This window comes from Geotrypetes seraphini, chromosome 2 (genome assembly GCF_902459505.1).
Source record: "Geotrypetes seraphini chromosome 2, aGeoSer1.1, whole genome shotgun sequence".
Classification (NCBI taxonomy): Eukaryota; Metazoa; Chordata; class Amphibia; order Gymnophiona; family Dermophiidae; genus Geotrypetes; species Geotrypetes seraphini.
Window position 1 is genome coordinate 352,819,815 of NC_047085.1, and position 27,084 is coordinate 352,846,898.

The 27,084-nt window shown below is 41.5% G+C and overlaps 1 protein-coding gene across 13 annotated transcripts in view; it reads left to right on the forward strand.

Moving 5' to 3' along the window:
- TRAK1 (trafficking kinesin protein 1) overlaps positions 1–27,084 on the forward strand; it is a 203,285-nt gene that overhangs the window by 156,835 nt on the left and 19,366 nt on the right. For 9 of the 13 annotated variants that reach the window (XM_033930397.1, XM_033930396.1, XM_033930399.1 and 6 more), the window contains 2 exons: positions 5,306–5,622; positions 14,599–14,919. In XM_033930397.1, the coding sequence (XP_033786288.1) occupies positions 5,306–5,622; positions 14,599–14,919 (638 nt within the window). The remainder of the gene's footprint in view (positions 1–5,305; positions 5,623–14,598; positions 14,920–27,084) is intronic. The other 4 variants (XM_033930402.1, XM_033930393.1, XM_033930403.1 and 1 more) reach the window with 1 other exon arrangement.

Consider the following 27,084-nt stretch of genomic DNA (forward strand, 5'->3'; position numbering starts at 1 on the left):
AATCTTAGTAATGCTGCTTCTTGGTCTATTTCATCAAATCCTTTTAATATTTTAAAAGTCTCTATCAAATCGCCTCTCAGTCTTCTCCTCTCGAGTGTGAACAGTCCCAGTTTCCTGAGGCGTTCTTCATAGCTCAACTTTTTCATTCCTTTGGCTAGTTTCGTGGCTCACCTTTGCACCTTCTCCAACAGAGTTATGTCCTTCTTAAGATAAGGAGACCAGTGTTGGATACAGTCAGGGCCGCCATCAGGGCAGTACTACCAGTCCTGCATTCAGGGGCCCGGAGCTGACAGGGGGCCCGGGCTCCCCCAGGGTCCTAGGCCACAGTCTAGGGAGGGGGGCGTGCCGCCCCAGGTGCACAGGAGAGAGCTGGACGGTGAAGCCGCAGAGTTCAATATATCTCGAGCCGCGAGGCTCGTCTTCTATTCCTACCTGCCCTGCCGCTCACATATAGCCCATCGGAAGTGTTCCCCGATGTCAGCGCTGACGTCGGAGGGAGGGCTTAAGCAAAGCCAACCCTCCGACGTCAGCGCTGACGTCGGAGAATACTTCCGGTCGGCTATTTGTGCGCGATAGGGCAGGCAGGAAACAGAAGACAAGCCTCGCGGCTCGAGCTCCGTTTTGCTGAGAAAATTGCAAAGATGGGCTGGGAGGCAAACACGGAACACAAAAGGGGGGAGGGAGTACGTTTTTGGACACAGAAGGCATAGACTTGGGAGAGAGGAAGGGAGGGAAAGAGATGCTGAGGTGGGGAGGGAATAGGTTTTTGGACACAGAAGGCATGGACTTGGGAGAGAGGAAGGGAGGGAAAGAGATGCTGAGGTGGGGGAGGGAATAGGTTTTTGGAAACAGAAGGCATGGACTTGGGAGAGAGGAAGGGAGGGAAAGAGATGCTGAGGTGGGGGAGGGAATGTGTTTTTGGACACAGAAGGCATGGACTTGGCAGAGAGGAAGGGAGGGAAAGAGATGTTGAGGTGGGGGAGGGAATAGGTTTTTGGACACAGAAGGCATGGACTTGGGAGAGAGGAAGGGAGGGAAAGAGATGCTGGGATGGGGGAGGGAATGTGTTTTTGGACACAGAAGGCATGGACTTGGCAGAGAGGAAGGGAGGGAAAGAGATGCTGAGGTGGGGGAGGGAATAGGTTTTTGGACACAGAAGGCATGGACTTGGGAGAGAGGAAGGGAGGGAAAGAGATGCTGAGGTGGGGGATGGAATGGGTTTTTGGACACAGAAGGCATGGACTTGGGAGAGAGGAAGGGAGGGAAAGAGATGCTGAGGTGGGGGATGGAATGGGTTTTTGGACACAGAAGGCATGGACTTGGGAGAGAGGAAGGGAGGGAAAGAGATGCTGAGGTGGGGGAGGGAATGTGTTTTTGAACACAGAAGGCATGGACTTGGGAGCGAGGAAGGGAGGGAAAGAGATGCTGAGGTGGGAGAGGGAATGGGTTTTTGGCACAGAAGACATCGACTTGGGAGAGAGGAAGGGAGGGAAAGAGATGATAGTGTACACGGGGAATAGAAGAAAGGAAAATTTTTGGTCATAGGGAGGGAGTGAGGTACAGATAGTGGCATACCAAGGTGGGGGAGGGGGGGGGCGGTCCACCCTGCCCCGCACCGGGTTTATGTCGCAAGGGGGTGCACAGCTGGACATTCTCCAGTGTTCTCCCTAGGCTGGCAAACTGCGGCTCTTTAGCCACTTGAGTGCCACAGCCGCCATTGGGAGCAGGCCGGCGCCGAGTTCTCCCTGCTTTTCCCTGTGGGGCCGATCAACTCTCGCCACTCGTGTCAATTCTGACGTCGGAGAGGACGTTCTGGGCCAGCCAATCGCTGCCTGGATGGCCTAGAACGTCCTCTCCAACGTTAGAATTGACATCGGGTGGCGAGAGTTGGTCGGTCCCGCGGGGAAGAGAAGCAGGGCAAACTCGGCGCCGGCCTGTTCCCGATGGCGGCAGTGGCAGCTTATTCCCCAGTGGTGGTGGCAGCATTTTCCCAATGGTGGTGGCATAGGGGAGGGCAGGGAGAAAGAAAGAAAGGGGGGGGACAGGAAGCCAGAAAGAAAGAAAGGGGGCAGGGTGAAACAAAGAAAAATGGGGCACGGAGAGAGAGAGAAAGACAGACATACAGAACGAAAGAGGGTGTGGAGAGAGAAAGAAAGAAGGGGGCAGGATGAGAGAGAGAGAAAAACAGACATACAGAAAGAAAGGGGGTATGGAGAGAGAGAAAAAGAAAGAAGGGGCAGGGTGAAACAAAGAAAATGTTTGGGGAGGGAATGAGGTCTGGAGGAGAGGAAGTGCAACCAGAGACTGATGAAATTACCAAAGGTAGGAAAAATGATTTTATTTTCAATTTAGTGATGAAAATGTGTCTGCTTTGAGAATTTATATATGCTGTCTATATTTTGCACTATGGCCCCCTTTTACTAAACCGCAATAGCGTTTTTTAGCGCAGGGAGCCTATGAGCGTTGAGAGCAGCGTGGGGCATTCAGCGCAGCTCCCTGCGCTAAAAACCGCTATCGCGTTTTAGTAAAAAGGGAAGGGGAAAATTTGTCTATTTTTGTATAGTTGTTACTGAGGTGACATTGCATAAAGTCATCTGCCTTGACCTCTTTGAAAACCCGTGGAATATAAATGATAATTAACATTTTCTCTGCGTACAGCGTGCTTTGTGTTTTTAAAATTTTATTGTTGGTAGATCATTTTGACTTGGCCACAAAGGTAAGGGGGAGGGAGGGGAGCTGCTGAAAGACATCTAGTAATCCTTGCAGGCTTGACTGTGCAGGGAATTATTTTTGTAAAATCATGTTTTGTTATGTGACTGGCATTATTAAGACTTTAATTTCTATGAATGAATAGAATGAAAATGATATAAATTACTTGCTTGTTTTTATGTGCGTGCGCTGAAGGAAAGTGGAGAGAGAGTGGGCTGAGGACGCTGAAGGGAAATGGGGAAGAGAGAGTGGGGAGAAGACGCTGATTTATAAATTGACAATTGTACAGAATATTGTTTCTTTTTTATATTCATCCATAGCTGCATATTAATGATGTGCTCATATGCACTTATTTATCATCATAACATATACATCATCATTAACATGCAGCTGTGGATGTGTAAAGACAGGCTGAGGAGGATGGATGGGAAGGAAGGAAGGTGCACATATCAACATATCATAGATTTTTAACTTGCATGATGCAGCTATAGGCAAGCTTAGGAGGATGGGATCATACAGATGTGTATGTTCAGATATGCGCTCAGATGTGTAGTTTTTTCTGATATATTTATTAAGCTTACAGTATTTATAAAAACACATTTAATACTTGTTACAAAAAATATTGTGCAATTGTGATCTACTTCTGGCCTACAAAGGTCAAAAGAAATCCTTAACTGAGATTTTACATTCAAAAGTGAATTATAGTTACTAGCACTATTATTTATTAGTTATTTATTATGCAGATGTTTGTTAGTTTGTTATTAGTTCAGTATTAGACATATGTTAGTTTAGAATAGATAGGTATAGATTAGTTTAGTTTAGTTTAGGTTAGGTTAGGACCCTGCTGAAAGAGTCTACCTTGACGTGGTTGCAGGCTTACAAATATTTTGGTCAAAGAGTGCGGCGACAGAGAAAAGTATGTGTGTATTCGGCCCATGGAAGAAGGGGGGGGGGGAAGGGGTGCATGGAGGGCCCAATAGGATTGCTCAGTAAGGGGCCCAGAAATTTCTGATGGCGGCCCTGGATACAGTACTCCAAGTGTGGTCTGACCATTGCTCTATAAAGCAGCATTATGACTTCTTCAGATCTACTCGTGATCCCGTTCCTAATTATGCCCAACATCCTGTTTGCTCTCTTCGCTGCCGCCGCACATTGTGCCGATGGCTTCAGGGTTCTGTCAATCAGTACCCCCAAATCCCTTTCGTGTTCGCATTTTGCTAGTGTTACCCCAAACATTCTATACTCGTGTTTCTTTACTTTATATAAATCAGTGTTTCTCAGTTCAGTCCTGGGGTACATCCCCCTGCCAGACAGGTTTTCAGGATAGCCACAATGAATATGCATGGACTTGATTTGCATACACTGCCTCCATTATATGCAAATTTCTTTCATGCATATTCATTGTGGATATCCTGAAAACCTGTCTGGCAGGGGAGGTGTACCCCAGGGCCGAGCTGAGAAACACTGATATAAATTGAGTGAACTAGGAATTCAAGACAAAGTGCTAAAATGGTTTGAAGGATTTTTATGGAAAAGGTCATATAAGGTCCAGAAGAGATCCAATACATCTTCCTCATGGCAGGCGCTTTATGCTGTCTAGACTTTCGCCCACTTTGTTTAATATGTATTTAAAAGTGTTGAGTGGGGTGCTCGCTGAGTCTGGTGCAACTATTTTCATGTATGCTGGTGACATTTTTTTGCTATGTCCTGTAGTGGATAAAACTTAAGTTGCCTCGTTAACATTTCTCTTTCTGTACTTAATGTACATTGTATATTAAAATCAATAAAATATTTGAACTAAAAAAAACCAAAAAAACTTAAGTTACTGTGATGGTTTTCAAATTAATGATAGGCAAGGCAGGTACTTTGGCGCATAATAACTCTTTGAAACTAAACCATACACAGACAAAAGTAATCTGGTTTGGCAATTATGAGTAATTGTTGGAGAAACATCTGAAGTTATTGTCAGGTGTAAGCTTTAACAATAGAAGATAGGTATAGAATTATTGTAGATTTTAAACTTACTTTTGAATATCATATTCAGGCTTTGTCAAAATGAGGTGGGGTTTTTTTTGGGGGGGGTTCCGATAGGTAGTTGAGATATGTATGGTCAATGTTAAGTCCTCAAATGTTTCAAATCATAGTACAATTTATTATACTTCCTTACCTGGATTACTACATTTTGATATGTAATGGCATGGCTGGATAGAATGCAGTTATTACAAAAGACTGTAGTGAGATTGATATTTTTGTATGGGTAAATTTGAGAGGGCATCCCTATTATTGAGAATGCTACATTGAATACCTGTGAGATCTAGAATTAAATTTAAAGCTGCATGCTTAGTATTCAGATCAGTTTATGGTTTTACCTTAAAGAGATTAGCCCATTGTTTGAAAATTCTTATGTATTTTTAATACCGCACAGTGTATTCCTCTATTGAAATTAGACTTTCCTTCATTTAAAAATATTAGTTAAAAGACGCAAGTAGGGCTTACTTTTTTTTACCTAGGTGCTTCAGTTTGGAATTGGCTTCCTCCTCAAATGAGAGAACGATCTTTAAAAATGTGTCACTTTTGTATTTTTTTATGTTTTCAGCAACGATGAGAAGAACAAGAAGCCAGGAACACCAGGCACACCCGGCTCTAATGACTTGGAGACAGCCCTTCGAAGACTGTCCCTCCGGCGAGAGAATTACTTGTCGGAGAGGAAGTTCTTTGAGGATGAGCGGGAAAAGAAGCTGCAGGACTTGGCTGAAAAGGGTGAATTCCGCAGCGTCTCCATCACGCCAACAGAAAGCATCATGTCGCTTGGGACTCGCTCGAGGATATCAGAATTCACAGGGTATTCAGGAATGTCCATCACCAGCCGCTCATATCTGCCAGAGAAGCTGCAGATAGTGAAGCCCCTCGAAGGTGACAGCAAAAGCCTTTAGCCTTTCTCTGTTCTTCCTAGTGCCGCTGTTTGGGCTCTGATGTATAAGCAGAAGGCAGGGAGCCTTTTTAACATATCCTTCTTTTTATTTTAAAGACACCCTGTCCTGTTGATGGTTTGAACTAGTCTGATGTAACCTTTATTTCCTATCCGTTTTAGAAATAGCATGTTGCAGTATTTGAGTTATTTTCTTTCACCACCAGGTGAGATAACTTCCAGAACAAAGGTGGATTAGAATGAACATCTCTCATTGTGCTCTGTAGGGAGGGTAATTCTACAACCAACTGCTGTCCTTTCCCTTTAAATTTACACCTGCTATTTATTACATGCAAACACACATAATCTAACGTATGCCTATAAACACTAACCTCTCTCCAGTCCCACTTGCTGGGAACACCTCTGCTTACATTGATGAAATTAAGTGCATATCTGTAGTCTGAATAGGGTTATGCAAGGTTATTTCTGTGCATAAAATGTAGTTTTACACTTTGAGAACAGCACTAGATTTCAGGAATCATGTAACTCACACTAAGGGGTAGGGCACAAAATTCTGGTGCTGTAGAGGAACAGCGCTGGAGAAACACCGGTCTGAACATTACATGCACGCTGTTACTATTGAGCATTAGTCACTAAAGGGATCGGAACTTTCTTGGATATGTCCACAAGAGCTGTACAGTAGGAACAATTCTTGTATGCATATCAAGGGACCCCCCTGATCCCACCCTATCCTAAAAACAAAGAATCTGGGTGGTCCACTGGACCACCCTTCCCTCCCTCCCTCTCAGCCTGATTTGACTTGTCCCAACCTGAGCTTGAGCCCCCCCAAAAAAACATACCCTTATATGGTGTTTAGGCCCCTCCTAGGATGTACCATTCAGGAACAGGCCCTGAGGCAGGAGGGAGTAGGCATCCTTCCTGCCATGCTATGGAAAAGTTACAATGGGGAATCAGGAAGAAAAGGGTCAGGGTAATCCAGATGGGGGGGGCTGGACTCCGGACATTTGTTTTGGACCGGGGTGTGGAGGAAGAGAGTCATGGCCCAGCCCGGCCACTGGACCATTATGGATATTTTTGGTCGGGATGGGATGATCTGCTGGACTGCCAGGAATATTTTATTTTGGGTGTGTGCTTCAGTTTTCTGTCAGTGCTGACAATAGAGTAAAGGCTGGGGCACTACTGACAGCTCAGAGCTGTTGGTAGTTTGACAGGATATTTATGCGGCTTGTGATTCTGTGCATTGCACGGAATCTGCCAATGAGCGTGTTTTAATACAAACGAGTTCATTAACATGATAAAGCAGTGGCCAAAAACCTCTGTGCATTGGCTTTAGGATAGCATTTCATTTGGATTGGCTAAAACCAGTCTGAATGAAACATCATCATCATGGTGGGCTTTGTGCATCTGCTGCTAAGCGAGCTTTGCAGTGTAGGAAGGTTGCTTGGAGCTCAGGCGATGGAGAAGAAAGGCAGTCCATAGTAGAGAATGACACGGGGAAAAAAATCTGTCCCCGTCACCGCCCCGTCCCCGGCCCACCATCCTCTGCACCGCCCCGTCACCGCCATTCCATTCACCGCCCCGTCACTGTCACTGCCATCCCTTTCACCGCCCCGTCACCGCCACTGCCATCCCATTCACCGCCCCGTCACCGTCCCCGCAGCATCCATATAAGCCTTAGTACTCTGATATTTAGCGTATTCCATTCTTATAAATCAAAGTTCCTGCTGCTGAACTAGAGAAAGAGATGTTCAGCTGGCAGGGCTTTGTTTATAAATTTTTATTAACACAACTAATATACCACCATAATGTTTCCGACAGAGGACAAGTATGCAATAAATGCATTTTGCTGTTTCAATGCCAGTGCTCAGCAGAACAACAGACAGCAATATGGACATTCACCTTATGTAGTACTTTTTTAATATATAAAAATAGGCAAAATAGTTGCTGTTTTATCATTATATTTTCTTGCCATTATAGTATTCTTCATTGATCATTTTTCTTTTTACATTCAAAACAAATTCAACCTATCTTGTGTCCCAGCATAAATTCATGTTTCACTCAATTGGCTGTTTCAAGGGAATTAACCCTCCAACTTCCATTTGCAAAAATACCCAATGTTGTTCCTTCTATGAGCAATATTTAAATTATGAGGAACAACATTGGGTATTTTTGCTGAATTGTGTGACACCATTTGGGCTGAACATGAAGATTGAAAATGCCTGGTTAGCTCTGGACAGATGATTTGAACAGCCAGGAGCCTGTCCTGGCCATTTAAATCATTTTGAATATCTAGTCCAATGATAACAGAATTAGGGTGATTATAGAAACATAGAACTTTGTTGATCACTAAAAACAGTGGAGACTAAGGGTCTATCAAGCTCAGCATCCTGTCTTTGACACTGGCCAGTCTTGGTCTTTGGAACTGCCCATTGTGTCAGAAGCAATAGGGATTAAGTGACTTGCCCAGGGTCACAAGGAGTGTAGTGTAGCTCTAAACACTGGATTTAGAAGTTGGCTTCTTTTGGGATCTTTAACTCATCATCGCTAGGACTCGAATCTGAGTCCGTGGCACCTAACATAGAATGGAATTAGTATGGCAAAGTAATGAAGAATGGTCCAGCAGCCCCCACCCTCCCTCCACCTCACCTTATATTCGTTCCGAGTTTGCCGGCTTCCTTTTTCCCTAGCCGCACGCGTTCAAAAAGCCGTGCATTTAGCCAGCTCCCTCCCTCCACCTCACCTTAAATTTCGAGTTTTCCGGCTTCCTTTTTTCCGAGCCACACGTGTTCAAAAATCCATGCACGCGTGGCTGCGGAGTCAATCAAACTTCTCCTCTCCTGCAACTTCCTGTTTCCGGTTGCGTCAGAGGAGAAGATTGATTGACTCGCGCAGCCGCGCGTGCACGGATTTTTGAACACGTGCGGCTCGGAAAAAAGGAAGCCGGAAAACTCGAAATTTAAGGTGAGGTGGAGGGAGGGAGCTGGCTAAATGCCGCGGGCGGTGAATGGCCTTGTCCCCGTCGCCGCAGCGACTGCTAGTTTTCTTCCCCGTTTTCGGCGGGTGACCCGCGGCTAAAATGCGGTGGCCGCGGGTAAACCGCCACCGTGTCATTCTCTAGTCCATAGTAGAGAATGACACAGTGGATGTTACCTGTGGCTAGCCGCGAGTAACCGCGGGTAACCCGCCAAAATGGTGGAGGGGGGAAAGGTGCACACTGCAGGTATGGGGACAAGGCCATCCAGGCCCCGTGGAGTGGTGAATGGCCTTGTCCCCGCAGTTAAGGGAGGGAACGCGCGCGGCCCCCTCCCTCCTTCCTACCTACCCACCTGAATCTATCTGTCTCCCTCCCTCCTCCTTACCTTCGCGGCGTGTTTTAAGGTTTCAGACTTGTTGAAAGCTGCCGGAGTGTTTGTGCAGTTGCATGCGTGTGTGGGTGGAAGCTTCTCTAATGCAACCGGACGTTGTGTCAGAGGAGAAGCTTCTGCCCACACACTCACATGACTGCACGAACACTCCGGAGGCTTTTAACAAGTTTGAAACCTTAAAACACGCCGAGAAGGTAAGCGGGAGGGAGGGCAATGCATGGACCGTGCGAGGGGTGCCGAAGGGCAGTGGGGTGGCGAGAGGGAAGGGTGGATGCTGCGGGGACGAGGCAGTGAAGGGGACGGGGCAGTGAAGGGGATGGTGGTCCGGTGATGGGGCAATGACAGGGACAGAATTTTTCCCCATGTCATTCTCTAGTCCATAGGACAAACTGGAAAAGGAACATGTTGGGTGGAGTTAAATGGCAAGATAAGGGTGGGGGTAAACTAAGAGAGAATTTTTGATGGGGGATTATGAAGAGAGAAGGTGTTGAAACGAGGTGATGAGCTGTGGGGAAAAGATGACTAAAGAAGCACCGATAAAAAAACCAATTTTTTAAAAATGTAGGCGTCTAAGGGCGCCTCCAAAAAGCCACTATTATCCTACCTACAGAGGCGTCTTACAACGCTTAACGCCACTGTAGATGTGGTTAATGCATCATAGGGCGCTTCCATATGCATGATGGTCGTGAAAGGTAGACACTGGAAATGTAAAAACTCTGGCCTACATTTCCATTACCTACCTTTCTTATAGCACCGTTTACAGAATCCTGGCCTATATAGAGACCTTCTGTAACTTTTTTTTATTTTTTCACATTAATGGATGGGTTTGGACTTCTGTATTACAAATTGTTTGCTCCAACAAACTTCAATAAAACCTCATTTTTTGCTTCCAGAGACTTCAGTTACCTTTTGCCAGATGGTGACATTTGTCAAATTTTGGTCTGTTTTATAAAAACATATTGGCATCTATGTGCCTTTATAGAATACTAGCACAAATGCTGTCAGTTTAAAGACATGGACATTATACCTGCTCGAGAGTGGATTTAAATGTTTTGTATAATATCCCCTTAATTCTAAAAATTTGAGTGCCCTGATTTCCAACTAGTTTGCAAACTTGTGTACACAGTTTATAGAATAAGGTCAGTTGCAGGTATAACTTAATAACTATCTGTTCCCCTTCCTATTGTTCTTCTCCTTTACATGTTCTCTTTTCAGCAGCAAGTTGTCCGGTATTAGTGGGTCACAATACGCAAGGCGTGACAACACTTATTTGAATTTTGGTAACATCTATGTGAGTGGTAGTAACTTTCGTGCATCATCATTCTTGTTTCTCAAGACTCCTGTGGCAGGCCAGTTGGCCGAAACATGTACATGTCGAGTCATTGAGTTATAGAGTCGTGTGAATGTACCATTATGACATTGGAGGAATAAAGATCTTCATATCACCAGATGAGTTGGAGGACACTTTTGTAGTGCACATCATTCTGATCTGGACAATTCCATTCTGGTTTCTTTGTATTTGTGTCTGTGGTTTTGTTTTCCCCTGTTTGTTCTTTCTCTTCTGTTTTTTTTTTTACATATTGTAGTCCCGGCCCTCCTTTCCCGCTTGTCTCTGTTCGTTAATTTTTTGTTAGTTTATTAGTCCTTAAAAGCTAGTATTTGCCCAAGTGTTGTATGTTTTTTAAACTGTATTTTATTCAGTAGATGGTTTTTTAACATTTTTGGTACACCGTCTAGAAGGTTTGATTAGGTAGTATAAGAAATTTTAAATAAACTTGAATGCTAATTAGCCTTAACAATCAATTATTGACTATAATTGTTAAATGGTGCTAATTGGCAGTTATACATGTTAGTCAGTATTCTATAAGTGGCGCATTCAAATTCCAGAGTGCATAATTGCAAGGGAGTGGCATGGGGTTCAGGGGTGCATCAGCACAGTGGTGTAGTAAGAGTGGGAGGTGTCCTGAGTGGTGTCCCCCTCCCGCCCCCTCCCCCACCGCTCCTTCTTGGACACACGTGCCCTCCCTTCTCACTTTCATACCTCTTTAAATCTTTGCCAGCGCAAGTAGCTTCTCTGCCCTGCTGCTCACATTGGCGTTGGCTTTCCCTCTGACGTCACTTCCTGGCCCCGCGACCTAGAAGTGATTTCACAGGGAGCCAGTCCAGCGCGAGTAGCAGGCTAGAGTAGTTTCTCGCACTGTCAAAGATTTTAAAAGAGGTACCAGGGGATGGGGAAAGAAGAGCGGGAGTGTGGGGGGGAAGGCAGAGTGGTGCTGGTGCCCCCACCAAGACAGCGGCTAGGGTTGTCTGCCCCCCCCCCCTTTACTACGTCACTGCATTAGCAGTTATGCAATAGTGGGAGATAACCTAGGGGTTAATACAGTTGCCTAAGACCCTGGGGAACTGGGTTCAATTCCCACTGTAACACCTTGTGACTCCAGGCAAAATAAGTACAGTGGAACCTCAGTTTGCGAGTAACCCGATTTGCAAGTATTTTGCAAGATGAGCAAAACATTCAGCAAACTTTCGTCTCGCAAAACAAGTATTGATTCGCTACACAAGCTCTCACTATTGTGGCCCAGGGGTGGGTGCTCTCACTATTGTGGCCCAGGGGTGGGTATCTGCCTGTGGGTGCTGCAACCCTTGTAGCGTGGTGGCTTCCTTTCCCCGGGGTCCCCGTGCGGCTCTCCTCCTGCGTGCTTGTACGTGGTGCGCGTGTTGCTGGAACAGCGCCGGCTTGAAGGGGGAGTTCAGAGGTCCTGCGCATGTGTCAGAAGGATGGCGGCCTTGAAGCAGAAGCCGGGAGGCGCTGGTGAACGGAAAAGGCATCGGCCGAAGAGGGAGGAGACCCGCACGGCGACCCTGGGGAAAGAAGCCACCCATAGGCAGGTATCAACCCCTGGGCCATCATAGTAAACCTTGGTTGTGGAACAAATTTTTTCAGTTTACATTGTGGCCTATGGGGACATGTGCTTTGATATACGAGTACTTTGAATTACGAGCATGCTTCTGGAACGAATTATGCTCATAAACCAAGGTACCACTGTACCTGTTTATAATCTAATCTAATCTATTGCACAATTTATTAATTGCACTATACCAAAAAGGTTCAAGGTGATTTACATTCTTTTTTTTTTTTAATTTCTTTATTCAGTTTTTCATATTACAACAAATGTATCAGAAAAATTTATATGATCTTATAAATACATACTTGATTTTCCTTCATGTAACACTTTAAGTACAACATATCATTCTTATATTCATATTTTATAATAATTTAAATATTATGTAAAACATTTAATATGTATAACAATTAAAATAGAAAGGTGATTTACATTCAAAGAGGCCGTAAAATCTAAGGGAAAATAATATGTAAACCACTTTGATTGTAACCACTGAAAGGTAGTATATCAAATCCCATCCCCCTTTCCTTTCCCTTATAGAATGCTAGCATTTATGCGCCTAACTGCCTACGGTTTGACGCGAGTATTTGCTCTAGCCATTTCGCTGGCATAAGTGCTGACGCCTAAAGCTAGTCGCATAAATGTGGGCTTAATGCTAGTATTCTGTTACGGCAGTTACACATGCCACTGTTATAGAATCTGCAATTAGCATGCATCATCCTAGCACTTAATTTTTGTTGATTTATGAAGATACCCCATACATGTGTAAATTGTAGCTCCACCCCTAAGAACATCCACTGTAAAGTAAATAAATGCCAGCCTGCACCATGTGCACTCTTAGGTCTTAACTAATTTATAAAAGTCCTTTTACTTGTATGAAATAGCATTTTACTTGCAAAAACAGCTTATAATATTGCTCTTTGGAGGCGGCGGTAACTTCCTGAAATAACGCAGCTTGCAAGGTTTGCCACAAACTTTTATATTTGTAAAATAATGATCTCCTTTGCATGCCTTTATTTACAAGGTCATGCTGCTTATTATTTTTAATGCACAATGGGCCTGATATTTTGCTGTGTTTTGATAAAATGTGGATTAAATACAATTTTAACATGCATTGCAGGCTTTTAATGCATGCTAATTGCATAGGACTGCTTAGTAACATGGGGGCCTAATTTTGGACACAATGTAATGGAAGTTGCTATATCTTGCTCAGGATCACAAGGTGCAACAATGGAAGAATCAGAATTTGAACACTGCTGATAAACTGGTGGCTGGGAAAAATGAAATTTGACCATATGGCACCTATATTGGCTGATTTACATTGATTCCCCCATTGCAGAACAAATTGCTAGGTTTTAAGCTTGGTGCTTAAAGCTTTGCAGTGGAAAATTCCAGAGTGTTTGTCAGATAAGTCGAGTACATATGTATGCATCTCGATAAACATTTGCTCCAACTGCCATCCCTGAATAATGAGATTGACTGGAACACAGAAAAGAGCAGTTTGTTACGTTGGACCTACTTTGTGGAAGAACCTGCCAATTGAATCGCATTTTGAGAATTACAAAAATCAAACAGCTGTGATGCATCTTCTAGATAGAAAAATTGCCCTTGACATTATGACTGGATTAATGGAATTCATTCACCCCAAAAATTTAAACATTACATCAATATACAGCCTCGTACTATATAATTAAAAACTAATCCTTATTTCATAATGAATAACTTATGGACTATAATGTATCTTAAATAGAAAACTATCTTTACATAGATTTGTCCTCAAAAGAGCATTTTCATGTTAAAAATATCTGATTTAAATTTAAAAAAAATCATTGATTTCTATCCACCCGGGAAATGGGCATGAGTAAAATGGCAATGCAGATGATACTGAAAGGTCACAGCTTACTGAGATTTAGAGTAATTTCCAAAGGCATCTCGTGGGTAAAGCAGTGTGTTCCACATAGAAATCACCTGTTGCAAAATTGACCAACTCGTTTGTGGATATATGTGTCCGGCCTATGTTTAAATTTAGTCGCAGTTTTAAAAGGTGTTTCCAAAGGCATGTTTGGGACTTATGCACATGCTTTTGAAAATTCAGATGCTTCCAAGAAGATTTTTGTAATGACTGATTTTCATTTTTCCCATAATAAGATAATGGTTAAAGGAAGGAGGGGGTAAGGTTTTTATTCTCTTTATCATAAATTATAAATAATTTATCATAATAGATGTTATTCTTATGTGATAATAACAAAATAAAGGGAGGGAAGAGGATTCATAATTAAATAATAATTGATAAAATCATTACAGTTTATATGATATGTAAAATCATAATAAGGATAATATAAGATATGTTTTATATAAAGTACATTATAGAAATATCAAGTGTATTGTTAAGATAATTGTATGAAAATTTATGACACTTGTTATATGAAAAAAATCAATAAAAAACTTAAAAAAAAAAAAAGAAAATTGAGATGCTGATTTTCATTACAGATTTTAAAAATAATCATAACTGCAGGGTGAAGTATTAACAGTAGAATGGTTCATTTACCCCATTAGGTTTCTCCCCCTTCTTTCTGTGGAGCAGCCCCCTACATCAAGTACAGTAGTTGAGGTTTTTCAGATGAGGAGGGGTGAAAGGGCAGCGAGGAGGGCTTTTGCTAATTCTTTCTGTTTCTGCTTCTCTCCATACCAGGTTCAGTCACGTTACATCACTGGCAGCAGCTTGCTCAGCCCCACCTAGGGGGAATCTTGGACCCGAGGCCTGGGGTTGTGACCAAGGGTTTCAGGACCCTGGACCTTGACTTGGAGGACGTATATTGCCTCACTGACTATGAGGAAGATGAGACAGGTGACATTTCTTTCAAGAGCCTAACTACCTCAACACCAGTTCAGACCTCAGGTGAGAGGTCACAAGCACAAGTGACTGTTTCAGACACCAAGAATTGTCCAAGCCAGTCTCAGTCATGCACAGAGGAGACACAGGAGTCTGCGGCAGCCGGTGATGAAGGGTCTGGTGAGAGATCCTTGTTAAGTCCTGTGAAATGGCTATGTATACAGGATCTTAAATACTGGGCCATACTTACATCATCACACAGCAAAATCCAAACTGGCACTTCACATGCAGCTTCCGCACACTCGTTATCACAGTGTGCCGGTCTTAATATGAATACATAATGCCTCTCATTCACCCTAATCTCTTCATTTTCCCTTTTTCTCCCATTCTGAAGGACCCATGACATTTTTATTTTGTTTGGTCTTTGTTCTGACAGGGAAGGCTGCTAAAACAAAGGTCTTCTTTTACTACTGCTAATGCATAATATCTGCTGCCGGAGATATGGGTGTAGCAGTAGATAGCACATGCCGATGCTTGTGCAAGCCCTAAGCATTAGTAAAAGAGGCCCAGAGTGCTTAAATCGTTTATGGTATCTCAGGCAAGGTAACATGTTCTGGATCTGTGCAATTAGAACGCAGATGGGGGTCTGGTTCTCATACGTGAGAGAAGAGGCTGCAGAATCATACTCACATTTTTTGCCTATGAGCACTGAAGGATGAGAGGCATTTCCCACTCATTAATAAGGAGAGTTAAAATTAAAGGCTCACAGTCTAGATATTCATATTACCTGGATCTGGAAGCTGTGCTTTTATTATGTTATTGTTGCTGAATGTGCCAAGACGTCGGAGTTAAAGAAAAGAAATATATTCAGAAACTGTTTCCAGCTTTTTTTTGAGTGTTTCTGGAGATAAGGGAACCTTCTAGGTTTTGAATGCAGCCCTTTATCTGCTGCAAGTGTATTTATAGATTTTAATGAGCTCGGTTTCCTCTTGGTGCCAACTGAGTCAGTAGCATGTCTATAGGAAATATTTTTGATTAGTTAGAAAGAAATGTTATATTCTACCTTCGTTTTAAGTAGGTTTAATGTCTTGATTTGACCACGGTTGTAGTTTGTTAATGTGCCTGAGGTGTTGAGTGGCAGAGCAATAAACCTCACCCCTCATTCTGGGGGGTTCAGCCAACACTGTGCTCTGCTCACAGCTCAGACCTTAACCAAAGTGAAGCCAAAGTGCCACCAGCTTACTGTGTAGGGTTTTATAATGCATTTTAATGTGTGGTGCTTTTTACTAAGCATGATATATCAACTACTATAAAATACAAGGTGGATTGCTACCTCTTTATTTAACCTTGTCAAGTTATGTAGTTTTTAAAAATATAGATGCCATAGAAAATCCTTTTTAGTTTTTCAGGTTAAATAGGTCTAATGTTATTATGAGAGAACTCCTCTGTGATGAAATTGTGCCCTATGCTACTTGTTTCTTCTCTGGGTACAGTTTTGTGTATGTGTGAATGGGTGCTGGTTTATGAACATAAATATTTTTAATATTTTAAGAAAGAGCAGGCCTCACTATAAATAATAGCTTTGGATTATGAAATTTGTCTATAGTGGATTTTTTTTGTGCCATTTTGGATTCACAAGAATGATAAGAGCTCTCGTCAGGCCCCAAACAGCAAGTAGAATAGATTGTTTTTCATAAAATGTTCTATTATGTGTAGATTGCAACTAGAAGGAGAATATAAATGAAAGAACTGAAGAAAATAAATATTTTTTTTAATTATAGGAGTATTTTTCTCTTTCCACATCCTCTGTATGGGTATGTGTGTTTATAAATATATAAAACAGGTTTGCGTGATGTCAGTATACACTTGGACATATAGAGGCATATTTTCACAGCACTTAGACTTACAAAGTTCCATCGTAACTTATAGAACTCTGTAAGTCTAAGTGCTTTGAAATTGAGCCTCATAGTCTGCAGGGATTTTTAATTTTTTAAGGGTAGGATCTCAATGAGGCCTGCAAGCTACTTGTAGCACTATCACCAGCCTCCAAATTCTATAAATGGTGCCTAAAGTTGTGCATACAAATATGTCCAATTATAGATTAGTTACGTAACTTAAGTAGCTAGCTGGCACTTAATTGAAGATAAGTATCAATGATTGATTGACTTATGCCACTATTCATTGTACTGACCCCCAAATTCTGCATAATGCACTGAAAGTTCTGCACCTACATCGGTGTATCTAGCCAATGTAGGTGCACAACTTTATTAATAGGCTTAACTGGCAATTAACATCTCTCAATTGATAATTACAGTAGTATTGAAAGTTAGATGTACAACTTAGTAAATGCATAGCACAAAGTGGTATGTGCCTTGTGGAATGTGTGTAGCGAAAAGTGGGTGTGGTTATGGGCAGATCACATGTGTGTGCTTTTAAGCTCTGTGCATGTAGCACAGCCATGTAGGTCAAGAAAACCCTGGCGTAAATAAGAGTGTGCCTAAATGTCGGAAGTCAAACGACGATTAGGCGGCACTGAGCATGATTCTGTATAGTTTGTGTAACTTACATAGATTGCCCTTAGCACTGCACTCGTCAGCACCAATTTTTAGGTGGCATATATAATATCAGGCCCTAAATGCCTCCAAAGGGGATTTGGATGTTCCCAGGATTTAGGTGTGGGGTTAATGCTCCCATTTCCGCACCTGACGGAATTAGGGATGAGCATTTACACCAGTCTTTGGCGAGCAAAATGCTCACAGCTAAAGTTATCTAAAATATGTTGCCCTTGTTTTATGAAAATTACCAATATTTTAATTGACAGTATCAATAAACATTCATATTAATTTATTGGAAATATGCTCAGAGACCTGGAGACTCTGTGAGTTATTTATCTCCATTTAAAGCATCACCAACCACCAATCATTGCATATTTCCATAGTGAAATGTTGTGCAGTCAAAAAAGTAACACAAAAAACTTATCTTGAATTTTTTTAACTTGAGGGGGTCCCAACAAGGACCATGTTTCATTTCTGCCTCAGGGAAACCCAAAACTGGGATTCAAACACAGAGTATCTGGGTCCCTATGAGTTGAAAACATAGAACTCAACAATCAAAACACTGCACAAATATATCAAAAGATAACTTTACACTACAAATTTTAAAATAAATGATTGAGAACAACCTCAAAGAAAAATTTGTAGTGTTTTTCAATGTTTTGATCATTGATTCCTGTGTTTTCAACTCATAGAGACCCAGATCCTCTGTGTTTGAATATTATAGTAGGACACTTAGGGCTCCTTTTATGAAGGTGCGCTAGTGGTTTTAGCGCGCGCTACACACTAATGCCTCCATAGAGCTTGCGTTAGTATTTAGTGCGGGGGTTAGCACACGGTGATCTTCAGTGTGCACTAAAAACGCTAGTGTACTTTCGTAAAAGGAGCCCTTAGATTAAATGAGCAGGATGTCACCTATTATTGAATGATTGGTGCTTATGTGATTTATAAAATACTAGTGCAAATCCAGCAGCAGTAATTCAAAGTGTGGATATTTTGGGCTCCTTTTATCAAGGCGCGCTACGGGGGTTAGCGCGTCGGACATTTCATCATGTGCCAACCCCTGCGGCAGCCTAAAATCCTAACGCCTCGTCAATGGAGGCGTTAGGTACTAGCACGGCAGGCGGTTAAACCGCTACCACGCCTTTGTTAAAGGACCCATGTATGTACTCGAGAGTAGACCTTGATTTTTATTCAAAAATTTATATGCCTCTTATGCCAACCATCAAACAATTATTTGTTCAAGGCCGTTTATAAATACGACATATATATAATAGAAAAATAATTTAAAAAGCACATACCTTATTAAAAGCCACAGCTTTTTCACCTCTAGATATTTCTCCTCTTCCCTACTACAAGCATGTCTTAAACTGGAAAAGCTTGAACCCTGTCTATTTAATGTGAAACACACCAAAAATACCTAAATAAAGGCCAGTGCCAAAGTTGATTTATCACAATAGCTATCTCTTAGAGACTATGGATCTCAAGTGCTCACGGTTAGCAGCCGCTTGAACTCAGTCAAGGACTCACTAGCCCATATGTGAGCTATCATTGGTCCAAAATATCTCTATTGAGGGCTATTTAGTTTTTAGACGGAAGATCTCTGTTTTGCTCCCGTTTCGTTTTGATCATGTTTGTACAGGTTCGAGGTTAATACGTAACTGTGTTACATCAGTTCTGCTCACTTCGTACCGGATGTGAGGGAGTATGAGCCTTTATAATTAGAAGCATTAACATCAGTCCCCTGTTTGCATTTCCAAATGGTTCGGTAGCGGCGAGTAAGCGTCGGAGCATTGTTATTAGGTAAGCTAGGGGAGTACTCCCTGGCCGCCGGGCGCATAGCTGGCGGTTGTAGATAAAACTGACCTGATTAATTGGTCTCCTATAATTCAACTCTAATAACTTAAAAACGTCAAAATAGCTAATTGCAACACAGATGATTTGAAGTAAGTCACCATCGGATTTAACTCTTAGAAAATCTTAAAGTTAATCCTAAAGTTAATTTAAAATTTAAGAAAGTGAATTGAGTAGGTTTTATTAAATTCTACCGATTTCTCATTGAAGTCCCTTAGCAGTCTCCTAGAGTCTTCTGAAATGGCCAAATTGAGTTGGCCTTAGTATTGATTAGAATACATAATAAGGAATCTTAGTATGTATAATTCGTACTTTTATTCTTTTAATTTTGTAGTTCACGCATCTCCACCTATGCCGTGAAGAAGCCCCTGTGACTGTGGGAGCGAAATGGAGATCTTCCGTCTAAAAACTAAATAGCCCTCAATAGAGATATTTTGGACCGATGATAGCTCACATATGGGCTAGTGAGTCCTTGACTTAGTTCAAGTGGCTGCTAACCATGAGCACTTGAGATCCATAGTCTCTAAGAGATAGCTATTGTGATAAATCAATTTTGGCACTAGCCTTTATTTAGGTATTTAAACTGGAAAAGACCAGCACTTAATTTACAATATTTTATAAAAATACACCTGCAAATTGTGACACTGCCCATAATCTGTCTAAACTTTACCCCTATACATACCTGCTATAAAAAGATATATGCTAACTTGCACTTCACATAATTTTACGTATGATCCAGTCTTCAGAGAGCTCGCTTATGCCCATATGAAATGATTAATGGCATTACCCTTGTAATGGCACTGAAAATTCATGAATGTGGTTTATACATGTCGGAGGTAATTTTGGAGTCAATTTTCAAAGCAGTTTAAATGGCCAGAAATAGGTCCTGGCCCTTTAAATTGCTTGTCTAGGGCTAACCCAGCATATTCAGCTACTTTGGCTACTTTGTGGGTGTTCTGGATGTGGCGTTAACACTTAGCCGGTTAAGTGCCGATATTTATTAATTAGCTAGCTAAGGCAGGGCTTCTCAACGCAGTCCATGGGGCACACCAAGTCGCAATAGGTTTGCAATATATCCACAATGAGTATTACATGAGATAGATTAGCATGCACTTCTTTTTTTTTTTTTTTTTTAAATCTTTATTCATTTTATTTCTTTCAACAAGTGTACAATACTATTACAAATGATTCACATAACTCACTTGACATTCTTAAACAATGTTATTATACATATTTTAATTCCCCCCCACCCACCTCCCATCCCTCCCCATATCCACAAAATAATCTATCCAAACATATACATACCTAGACATCTCTCTTCTATATTACATATTACTATATATGCACTTCTTGATATGCAAAGCTATCTGATGCATTTACATTGTGGATAGAAAACCCAGTGGCATTTGGTGTGCCCTGAGGACTGAGTCGAGAGGTCTGGGCTAAGGTAACAGCATGAATAGGACCACATAAAACACAGTCCTTTCTTTGTCGTTCCTCTTCAACCTTTTAAGTGCTGAGCATTGCACTTAGCCAGCAAGGTTTTATCTGGCTGCATATACCTGGATATTCATTACCTGTGCCTGAACAAGGCGCAGCATTAACATCAGGGAATAAAACTGGTAGCAGTCAGCAAGACGCCAAATACCCCTGGCTGAGTGTCAAGCCCTTTGGGTATGTGGCCACATAAACTTGCAAGTGGCCTCTTATAAAAATTCCTGCTGGAGTAAAAGTTCACACCGTGATGTGATTGTGTGCGGTTTGAAAGGGGGTGTGCACAGGAGGAGTTTAGCACATATGCACATAGATTATCTGTATATATAGCACACGTGCACCTTAATCTGTGTATAAATAGATGGGTAATGCACACCAGTTTTTGAACAGCAATGGATGATCAGGTCTGTGTTCTGAGCACATTCTCTGCTGCGTATGCTAATGTTTTATAATAAAAATAAGCACCTAATACGGTGTCCTTTTATGAAATTACCATCTTGGCGGCTACTGTTTAGCAAAAAAACACTTTTAAACACTGATCTGATAAAATGTTTGTGTGTGTATATATATATATATATATATATTTTGTGTATATATATATATATATTTCCCCCATTAAATCATTGTAAGATTCTCACTGTAGAATGTATTCAATAAGATAATGGTTTTTTTTGGGGGGGGGTTAATATTGAGGGCTTTGAGTATTCTGCTCAGACATTTGCAAGTTCCTTACGATGACTAACAGAATAAAGTGGTCAGGCAACACGCATGTTTGCATGTGCGGGGATGTGAAGAAAAGAAATGTGAAACAGTAAATGAAGACCTTAGAAACACTGGAATCTTGCAACCATGGGCCTGATTTTATATGGTCCGCCTAAAAAAAAATTGGTGCCAACGAGTAAGGTGCGAAGCGCAATTCTATAAAAGTTAGGCACAGGGCATAAAATCACACTGAGTGGGTTTAGGCATCGCAAGGCGTCATAACTTTAGGCGCACCCAATTTATGCCAGGGTTTTCTTCGCCTAATTCACAAAGCTTGAAAACACCCTCCCCTAACTAAACCCACTTTTAGGTAGGCACTTTGGACTAAGAGGGGAAATTCTATAAAAGACGCCTAAGTTAGGCACATAACTTAAGTAGTATATTGGCTTTAATTCTGAGCTTTAATAAGCTCATAATTGAAAAAATATAAAAATTAAATGGGTGATAGACACCGTTTTCTTAGGCATAAGGTAGGCACCTAATACCAAAATAGGCATGTTTAGGGGCGAAGAAGGACTCAGCGCCATTAGATGTGATTCTCTAAAGTATTTAGGCAGCTATAATGTAGTCTTTTTAAACCCTGGCCTAAATTTAGTTAGGCACGATTCTGTAATGGGTGCCCAAGTGTGATTGACATGAAATAGGCGCCTATCTTTTTAGGTGCCCAATTACAGAATCTGTCCCAAAGCACCTACATTTTATTGAATTGTGTTTATGAGTTAGGCACCTAATTTTCAATTTTGTCCAATTAAAGCCAATTGTAAGGTGTCAAGTGCCAATTATCAGCATCGATTAAGCCTATTAATTGTTTATTAGGCAACCTACATTAGCTAGGCGCACCAACGTAGGCACCTAACTTTAGGCGGACTATGTAGAATTTGCCAGCGGGTATATAATTTTTCCAGCATAGGTAAGCGAGGTTCACATTCTAATTTCATAATTATTTACCAAATTAGCCTTAATGTTTTATGTAAGCTTTATTTCTGAGTGGGGGGAGGGCTTAGTTTCATGCATCCAAAAGCACTAATTATAAAATACACTTGCACTGAAAAACCAAGGTGGAGTAATATATGTATATTAACACATTAGCTTTTATTTTTGTTTATCATAAAAGCACTTTTGTAAAATAAAATAAGTTGCCAAAATATTATTTCTGATTTGATTTATTTTGTACTAATAGAGAATATTCCAAAATAAATCTTAGGTTAGGTTAGCTGACACTTAGTGATCATTGTTTAGAAATCTGCATTTAAATCTGGCTCAAAAGAACAATTTGAATTGAATGGCTTTTTCTTTTTCCCCCCAGTAGACTTTGGGCTCCTTTTACAAAGGTGCGCTAGCATTTTTAGCGCAAGTACCGGATTAGCGTGCGCTACCCGAAAAACTACTGCCTGCTCAAGAGAAGTTGATAGCGGCTAGCATGCGGCATTATAGTGCGCGCTATTCCACGCATTAAGGCCCTAACGCACCTTTGTAAAAGGAGCCCTTTATGTACTGCGTGAAAACTCTTTCTGGCTGCCACAGTTGGCTGCCTCTTTTTGGAGGTAAGATTTAGGAGGTCAGAGTTGAAAATCTGAAGTTAGCACAGTCCAGCGCTCGCATGGGTGTGTTTTCCTTCTCTCTTTACTGTCTGACTCTCGCTTTTGTAACCATTCAATTCTGCCAACATCATCCACAAATAAAGGCCCTCTTTTACTAAAACGCAGTGGAGGTTTCTACCATGGCCTGGAGTGCTAAATGCTCCAACACGCCGACGGAGCATTTAGTGCTCCGGGCTGTGGTAGAAACCTCTACCACGGCTTAGTAAAAGGGGGAGAGGAGGATAGTTTAGGATATGCAGTTAGAATTGGTATCAGAATGAAAAGAAGGATGTAAGCCCCAGGCTTGGTTTTTGGTGTGACATCGGCAATATAGGTAAGCACCTTCTAGCACCAAATTTTGTTAGGCACCAAAGTGCTATTGTCATGCCACAATTTGGGTTTGTTTGCATTCCTCCTCTTGATGCCACCATGTTAGCATCAGTAGCATCAACTTGAAGACTCAGCATGGGACCTGCAAGCCAAAATGAGCTCACAGTGGCAGCTCTGCCCCTTGAACCGGTTCCCATGGTGGTTTATGGGCCCCATGCTGGCTTTTTTCAAGTTTTTGTTGCTGCAGATAACAACTCTTAATCCCATGAATTTATGATCCCTGTCACCTCAAGTGAAGAGGAGATGATCGTGGGGAGGGGTTCTCCTACCTTTCATATTCTGTTTCTATGTATATACTGTATATCAAGATTTTATATTCTTTGGCAATCCAAGATTATTAAATCAATGAAAGAAAATAATACTTTACCTTCAGTGGTCAAATTCCAGCCAAGCAGCCTACTACAATGCAGGGAGACCTTGGGAAGGAAGGAATCCATTTCCTCATTTGCCAGTGTATAGGACACAGCGGCATATAAGACACACAAACCCCCCCCCCCCCCCTTTTTAATACACATTTTTAAGAAAAAAAATAATTTTCTACATTTTTTCAGGAATTTCAATAATGATTTACTGTCCTAATTTTAGAGTTATTTATGTCTACCAAAAATGTAACTAGGGAACACTGTAGTTAGGTACCTTTTAATCTTCATCCTCAAAACCCAGAAATAACATGATGCAGACCTCATAGCGTCGCAGAGAGAGCAGAAATAACATGACGTGCACGAACAGTGCGTACTTGTGAGACCTCAAGGCGTCCGAAAGATAGCAGAAATAATGTGAGGGTATATTAATATAAACCAGAAGTTTTAGACTGGCTGAAATTTCAACTCATAATTTTGATTACCGGCGCATAAGACACACCCCATATTTTAAGCGTATTTTGAGAGGGAAAAAGTCCTATATGCCGGCAAATACGGTAATAACTGTTTCTATAACTTCTGATGCAGATCTCTCCTTATAGGTCCTTAATTTAAATTCTGCCACTGCATAATTTAGTAAGCAGACAGACAGTATTGGTAGAGATGAGGAGTATACTCATGCATAACTAGAGTCAGGAGCTCACCAAAAGCAATTCAAAATCGTAGAACTTCAGCACATGATCATAAAACTAACCTTTAAAACAAAGAGCACAGAAACATGCACGTCCCTCCCCAGCATTCATTCATACTTGGGTGTGGATACTTACTCCCTGCAGCTGAAAAGCATCTTATTTCGACTTCTTATTTTAATTGAAGACCCTGATAGAACACAGGCCTCGAACATGCATATACAATCCGATACACTCCAAAACCAACCTGTGGCCATTTTCCAAATTATGAAACATGCTCAATTATTTTAGACAGGCTCTTCTCTTTGAATGGTGGTGGTGTTAAATGCTACAGCAATATTCCAGAGACTACCTTATTGACTCGATGGAAGATACGGTGAAGTAGGTTCAAGCTGCACAGTTTGTTCAGTCTGTTGCTTGGGGAGTTCATGGTCCTTCGGGTCTTCTAATGTTATTTGCTTTTGCTGGGGAAAGTGTCTTCTGTAATTTTTAGCAGCCTTTACATGTCCCAAAGACTTGCTCATAAAAAACTGGATTTTGCTAACGCATGCAATATCTTTATAATTCCTATGTTAGAACCTGAAGGAAAACCAGGTTTCTACAAAATAGGGGAATGGAGGCATCTCAAAAGCAGCACTGTCCTCTTCTCTGTGTATTCATCTTCTAACCAGAACTGATTTGTCCTGCATTTCTTTAGCTTTCTTAAGCTGTTTTAACATGAAACAGTGAACTATGATTGCTAGGTGGCAGATCATGGGATGCTCTTAGTGTTTTCTCCAAATTATAACATCTGAATTGTGCATGATCACGTTTCAGTGAAGAGAGAGATTTATAAACAAGTTATGGTTTTTAATATTGTAAAAAAAAATATTAAAAGTGTTCACATTTAAGGACTGCCCTGAATTTAGAAGCTAATTATCATACTTTAAAAATAACCTAAAGAACAAAATAGGAAGAATTAGAGTTGTGAAATTCTATGCTATATCTTATCACAAAGATTTCACTTTAATGCGGCTCAGTAGGAAATTGTTGTTCTCCTCCCCCTCTCCCCTTCCCCCTCCCAACTATCACCACTACCTTAATTAATTTTTTTTTTTTTTTTACAAAATATTTTTTCTTGATTTGGCTGTAATTTTTCCAAGTCAACACAAACAGGACATTATCGCTGCAAACATAGATCACCTTATCTTTAATCAGCAAATGCACAAAGCTGATGTAATGTGTTGGCAAGATCAGTGGTTCCCAACCCTGTCCTGGAGGAACACCAGGCCAATTGGGTTTTCAGGCTAGCCCTAATGAATATGCATGAAGCAAATTTGCATGCCTATCACTTCCATCATATGCAAATCTCTCTCATGCATATTCATTAGGGCTAGCCTGAAAACCCAATTGGCCTGGTGTTCCTCCAGGACAGGGTTGGGAATCACTGGGCAAGATAACGATTTAGCAAGCTTTTTTTGTCGTCATGTGTTCATTTTTCAAGAATACCAGTAAACATCCATTGGAAATCCAAGCTTTCCTTGCATAAATTTGCTAGTTCTCTGATGCAAGTGACTCCCCCGTTAAAAACATGCCTTCACTCCTATTGACTTCTGCATACCAGAAAAGGAGCACATAGAGCTCTGGAGCAGGACATTTTACATAAGGCAATTGGAGAGGGGGCAACTGTCCTTCCCCCAATCACTTCTGTTAAGATCTTTCCCTGTCATGACACCTCCCTTCAACTTTAAGTCCTCTTTACTCTGCACACTCATAGAAACAATTCCTAAATGGAAATTAAGGGCTTAACACACGGGCCTTAACGCTCGGAATAGCGTGCGCTAAAATGCCACATGCGCTAGCCGCTACTGCCTCCTTTTGAGCAGGCAGTAGAATTTTGGCTAGCGCGCGCTAATCCGGTGCGTGCGGCAAAACCTGTAGCGCACCTTTGTAAAAGGAGCCCTAAGTGTAGGGCAGGGGTCTCAAAGTCCCTCCTTGAGGGCCGCAATCCAGTCGGGTTTTCAGGATTTCCCCAATGAATATGTATGAGATCTGCATTGCTTTCAATGCATATTCATTGTGGAAATCCTGAAAACCCGACTGGATTGCGGCCCTCAAGGAGGGACTTTGAGATCCCTGGTGTAGGGCATGCAAGCCTTCTGATGGTGACAAGGCCCGAGGAACCCAAATAAGAAAAAAAGGAATTCGGCAAAACTGCAGTGGGCATCGAGTAACAGAAAACCAAAGAGAAATACTGCAGAAACAATGTACTTGATGACAAGTCTTTATTTCAATCAATAGCCGTTGTAAAAATGTGGTACACCTATGTGATGAAGGAACAGGGACCCGGCACAGTCCGTGTTTCAACTAGCACATCTTCCTCAGGGGTCCAGTGAGTTCCTGAGAGGGCCACACAAACAACGTTCAAATCATTAGTTATGTGATTTTTAACATTTTATCACTAGAAAAGTAGTCATGATTCAGTAATGGTAAGTATATGCTGTAATTAACACAAGAAACTAGCTGATTGTTAAATTGTCGCAAATTTACTAAAAATCGCCTTCATGGATCTGATTCCATCTTGATTCTGATTAATTAAATACAATTTGAAACGTAAATTAGGACATGCCACATTATAAGCATTTGGCATTTATCGTGACTATTTGACTCTCCGCCTGCCAAAAAT